Genomic DNA, 6,000 nt, shown 5'->3' on the forward strand with positions numbered 1-6,000 from the left:
CTCCTCACAGAAATGCCATTGGATGTAAGTGGGTCTTCAGAGTTAAAGAAAACTCTGATGGCAGTGTCAGTAGATACAAAGCCAGATTAGTGGCTAAAAACTTCAATCAGAAATTTGGTTTTGATTTTCATGAGACATTTTCTCCAGTAATTAAACCAGTGGCAATTAGAGTGATTTTAACTCTTGCTATTACTCACAAGTGGCCCTTGCAGCAGTTGGATGTCAATAATGCCTTTCTCAATGGGCTGTTAGAGGAAGAAGTTTACATGACTCAACCTTCAGGGTGAGTCCTCTGATAAATCCCTTGTATGTAAACTGAATAAAGCAATTTATGGACTCAAACAAGCTCTAGGAGCTTGGTTTGAGAGACTCAAGGCCACTTTACTGAAGTTTGGGCTCACTGACAGCGAATGTGACCCTTCTTTATTCATTTACAAGACTTCCTCTACCACTACCTACATTTTAGTATATGTAGATGATATTATTATCACTGTAAATTCAATGCCTCATTCTGTCTCAAGAAGCTGGGCTCTTTAGACTATTTTTTGGGGATTGAGGTTCATTCATTATCTAGTGGACCACTTTTAAAATACCTATATAGATATTTTTGGCTTTTCTAATTATTGATCATAAATCTTACACTTTATGATTTTAAAAATATACTTGCTGATTCACCATATGAATCCCAATTTGACAACCTTGCTAATACCACTAACAAACTTGTTTATAAAATTTTAAAATATATTTAAGTATAGCACATTGATCTCTTGAGAGGATAATGTAATTTTAAAATAAACAGGGAAGACACTGTAATTTAAGCATCTCTCAAGGGAGTGAAGTGTATTTTACTCATTTTTATCATTTAAAGTATTAGATTTAAATAGTTGAATTTTCTGAAGCAATGATAAAAGCTAAGTTACAAAAAATATTGAGAAAAGTTTATCCACGAGTATCTCAGTTGGTGAAAAAAAGTTCATGAGACTCCCACCTAGATGTATGTAGCCTTAGCCCTATAAGCAGAGAGCCTAATTTCAGGATTTGAGCTTGTGACCTCCAGGTCACGGTTGCACCAGGGATCACCCTCTTGTCAACTGTCAAATACTGATTTTAATTTATCCTTATCATATACTTATATTTAATTATTTAGTTATGCTCAAACTTACTGCAATTAGAGTTTGGCATCATATTAGACCTTGAGTTTTTTAAGTTATGTGATTTTTGTTATATGTAAATTTGTTATGCATATGGAAATCCTTATCTGATTGACTAAGACACACTAATTAAGATCGAAATTACTGATATGTTTCTTAACTAATTCTTTTCTCTTCCAGTTGCCCTCCCCCTCCCCCCTCAATATGATATATTTTTTAGTTTCACCTATTTGATCCCCCTCTGTATCCATGGAGGCTACAACCTGCAAAGTGCTTGAAACAATCTTTAGTTATTTTAAAAGAGTTTAAGAGGGACTGTTTGGGTTTAGCACTGACATCTCATGAGCAGTGGGGGCTTTATATATGTTGTTATCATTGAGTTAATTCTACCCGATATTGGTAGTGTGGCAAAGGAAACTTTACTATCATAATTCTTACAATATGCTTTTTACATGAGTAGTAATGTTGTGGGTAGTTTTGGCACTACTTGTGACAAAGCTTTACTCTCTTTTAATTAATATATAAGTTGTTTGCCGTGCAAAAAAAATTAAATCAATGTTTAAAACTATTCTTCTTATGACTTGAAAGCGATAACAAACAAAATTAAATGGTTATATAAGGTGTTTCATTATTCAACATTGCACACTGCATATAATAACAAGTTAAACAAAATAATAATGGATTGTAAAGCATAGATTGGTTATCAAGAATTACTACATTAATCCTGAGCAATGGCTAATCAAGCTGGCATGAGCTTTATTTTTGGCTGCTGCATATAATGGGTGACTAGACAAACTCCAAATACATATGCCTTCATTTGTTTTCAAAATAATTTGATTTTCCCCTATCTAGTTTGCAATGGCATCTTTGATTCTTTAAATGTTGTATTTTACATCAAATAAAAGTTATTTTCTATGGCTGTGTAGCACAAATTCTTTGAAAAGTGGAAAAGTGGATCTGCTGCAATGTTGCCAAAACTAGAAAAGGCAAGGCAAATCAGGGCTTCAATGGCTTCGCAGGTGCAAGCTCTTCCAGTTACATCAGAAGATCAGGAGGTATGACTAAAACTTGCCCCCCTCCCCATCTCCCATGCACATCTACTGGACTTGTTCTTATCATCTACCTTCTAGATTGTAAAACTGAATAAAGAAATTTTAATTTCCATGTGTAATACAAGTTCTTAATATGATCTGAACCAACCCGTGTTAATCTCAAAGATTGAAGAATATGGAATATTATTCTTAGTTTTGATAATACATGCATCATGCATGGGTTTATGTATATACCTATGACCTAAAAAGAAAAGTAAAGAAACTAGAGTCAAATCCCATAATGTGTGGGTTTCCTGTTGGAGATAAAAATACATTCAAAACTAACATGCATGGGTTATATGTACATACCTATGGCCTTAATGGAATGTTTCCTAAAATATCTAACTTGCTTTTATTTTCCTTTTTGTTCCAGTTAGATTCAAAACTAAATGATGAATATGGAGATACTGTGCCATCCAGACCTCATAACATCGGTGTTGAGGGGGCTGCTGATCTCTCTTCACATGGCACTACAAGGAAGCTACATAAAGTGGAAGATGTAGACATGAGTGAAGGTCTGTGTTTCTTGCATCTTATCTTTGGATTGACTTTTTTCAGTTTTGATTATTGCCTAATGTTACATAAGAATGTATGTGTATGTGTGAGAATCTCTCGCAAGTCATAACTATTAGAAATGTTTCTTTAATGGTGTCTGAAAGTTTATCTCATTTCTTGTATCACTTCCAGCTGAACCATTGTATATGGTTTTTCCGTGGATGTCTTGCTTACTATGGTTTATACTTGTTTGGTTTTTATTGTTGTTTAAGATTTCATGTATCGACTAAAGAATATAACCAAAACACTCCATATAAGGCTTGGGCCATCCTTCCCCTTGAGCTAGCTTTTGGGATTGAATTAAGCCCAATTCATTTCTATTAATTGTATTATTAATTATTCAAGAACTATGATTATTATGAAATTTTACATTTTTACTGAATAATCTGGGTGTTATGTAAAGTTCAAGAGCTTACTGAATAATCTGTTTTCATTTTTAATTACACTGAAAACAACAGTTGTTTTCAGTGTTTCCAGTACAAATCTTTGAAAATAGGAAACAGATTGAAAACAAGGTGGCAGTTTTGTAATTAAAATATGAAAACAGAAAACATAAGTCCAAGTAAACGCCCCTTAGGTAATATAAATTTTCATTTCAAAATACTCACTCCATTTTCTTTGATCCATACAAAGGGTTGGACTTCAAATTTTTTTTCCTTTCTAAAATATAAAGTTCTTAAACTTGAGAAAGGAGGCCTTTATTTTAAGTGTTTTTTTAGAGGGTGAAATATTATGATTTATATGAATTATTGGCAGGCAACTTTGGCACTGTTATAATCCATGGAGATGAATTACATAAGACCACACAAGATGCAGATTCTGCAGTTTCTGTATCTGCTCTGACCAGTGGCACAAGAGGCAGATTGACTGACTCTGGGTAGTTACCTATCTGTTTACCTTTATTGCCTATATTTTTTAAGAAAGCATTTCTGTTCCATTCCCTCACTCTTAATTCAAACAGTCTTAGCTTTGCAAACTTGTAAAATGTACATCATTTGCTTATTAGAGCCTCTCCTCTTTTCCTTCTCATTTCCTGTGTCCTGATGTAGTTTGCTTTCTTTGTGGAAAATCTTTTAGGATTGAGAGTCAGAAAGTTGGTATTATGAACACTGCCTCTTTTAGAGGATATAGTGCTACTACCAATACCATTCAATCGTCTTTACCTTATGTTAGTAATTCAGCTGAGCAGAGCCTCAAAACCAAAGGTACTCATCGAGCACAAGCTGGAATTGGTGGTGATATAAGCAATAGCATATTCAAGAATGAAACAGTCAGCCATAAAGCATTTGCTTTACAAGATAAGGTATTTTGGTGATTTCATATATGATGTCAAACACAGTATTCTGTATTAGATCACTCCGTTTGAGCAAAATTGTTTTTAGTTGTTAGATACACTGCTACAGATTTTTAAGTATATCTTCCTGCATCCTTTTTCTGTATTAGATCACTCCGTTTGAGCAAAATTGTTTAGTTGTTAGATACACCGCTACAGATTTTTAAGAAGTATATCTTCCTGCATCCTTTTTTGGAAAATATCTAGACCTTTTCTTTTCTTGAATTAATGGTCCCATCTATTGTATATTTTTTACCATCATGAATGTCTCGTGAGATTGCTGTGTAAGACTTACCTTTTTACTTCAATTTCTGTGCTAATGCAGCTTTGGTCCATTTATGCTGCCGGTAATACAGTGCCCATCCCATTCTTAAGGGCAACAGATATATCACCTATTGCGCTTCTGTCAGACAATGTACTTGGTGGCATACAACAGGATACTGGTGGAACTGGAACAGTGGAAGCATTGCAAGAGCTTTTTAGTGGTGATGGACAGTCCAAAAAGGGCAGGAGAGGACTAAATGAGGTTAACTTTGTCTATTGTGTGTATGTGCGTGTGTGTACACATGCTGTACACTTGTGTGTGTGCATGCTATGGTCATTTATGTTGGTTTGCTAATTGACATGCAGCAGATGCCTTTTCCTCCAAGCATTTACCAAAGATTGACATCAAGTTCTACTCTAATGAATTTGGCACAGGCTTTAGCTTACCATAAGATGTATGTTGCTTTCTTCAACTTTTGCGCAGAAACAAATTTACCACTTCTATGTGAAAAAAATTATATTTATTTATTTGTGCAAATGGATAAATTGGAGAATTGTACAAGATTTTACCGATGGGTGTGTCAATTAAAAGCACAATTTTAGGGATTTAATGATTCCTTTCAGCTCCTACTATCTTGATGTGATTAACCTAATTGCTTTGCTTGGTATTAGGTGTTATGAAGATATGCCGCTGCAGGAGCTGCAAGCGACCCAGGAGCAGCGGACTATCCAAAATCTATCTGACACCCTTCGAACCATTCTTCGGTTGTAGGTAGGATATCTTATTGTTACTATTTTAAATCCCCAACCTTTAATGGCCGCAAAGATCACAAAACCGATTTTCTTTTCTCATGTAATTGGTATATTCATACAGGTCAATGGCATAGAAGCAGTAGCTGCCTTTCATTTATTATACATATTTTTAGGTGTATAGTTGTGTAACTAGTACCCAATGTTTTGTTGGTTTCTTTCACTATTTTCCCTAGTTTTGGTAAGTAAACCCTAGAAGATTTAGGATTTTGTAAGCTGCCACATAGTTGTATGTAAATAGTGTATGCATGGCTTTCAGCTATTGTTGCATTTGCGCACGTTGTAGTCACTAGTGGGATTTTTAAAAGGAATGCAAGAAATTTGTCTACCATATTTCAATTACAAGATGGATGCATGCGTTAGGTTCATTCTGTGGTTATGTACGGTTTCATATATCAGGATTGGGATCTCTGTTCAAGTTTACCCGTTGACATTTTTTTCCCAGAAGAATAGGGATTTGTTGTTAAGAAAAAAAAAAAAAAAGCCTAAAACTTTAAGAAGTATAGAAAACCTGGAACCTTATTGATAGACACTAGAGGGGGTGCGAAAGGAAAACAACTCCTTTCCCACCGTGCGTAAGTTTGCGAGAATGCAGTTAGAATGTTGTGGGCCGTAGATTAACAATTAATAAAAAAGGAGACGGTTCATTTTTTGTGTTTTTCTTTTTCCTATTTTTTCTTCTTATCCCATTTACCCTTTATTCTTTTTCGTTCTTCTCCAATAAACCAACAAGAACGAACAGTGAATCCAGAAACGCAAACATCAGATCTATCCTTTAAACAAAATGATCTAATCA

The 6,000-nt window shown here is 34.6% G+C and overlaps 1 protein-coding gene across 2 annotated transcripts in view; it reads left to right on the plus strand.

The window, feature by feature from the left end:
- Window positions 1-5,549, plus strand: part of LOC114412179 (serine/threonine-protein kinase dst1-like) — a 29,012-nt gene extending 23,463 nt beyond the window's left edge. Inside the window, exons 12-19 of one of the 2 annotated variants that reach the window (XM_028375984.1) lie at window positions 2,078-2,206; window positions 2,616-2,757; window positions 3,554-3,674; window positions 3,875-4,100; window positions 4,456-4,656; window positions 4,761-4,849; window positions 5,067-5,166; window positions 5,269-5,549. In XM_028375984.1, the coding sequence (XP_028231785.1) occupies window positions 2,078-2,206; window positions 2,616-2,757; window positions 3,554-3,674; window positions 3,875-4,100; window positions 4,456-4,656; window positions 4,761-4,849; window positions 5,067-5,166 (1,008 nt within the window). In that variant the 3' untranslated portion in view covers window positions 5,269-5,549. The remainder of the gene's footprint in view (window positions 1-2,077; window positions 2,207-2,615; window positions 2,758-3,553; window positions 3,675-3,874; window positions 4,101-4,455; window positions 4,657-4,760; window positions 4,850-5,066; window positions 5,167-5,268) is intronic. The other variant, XM_028375990.1, reaches the window with a different exon arrangement.
- Window positions 5,550-6,000: the final 451 nt, after the last annotated feature.

This window comes from Glycine soja, chromosome 1 (genome assembly GCF_004193775.1).
Source record: "Glycine soja cultivar W05 chromosome 1, ASM419377v2, whole genome shotgun sequence".
Taxonomy (NCBI): Eukaryota; Viridiplantae; Streptophyta; class Magnoliopsida; order Fabales; family Fabaceae; genus Glycine; species Glycine soja.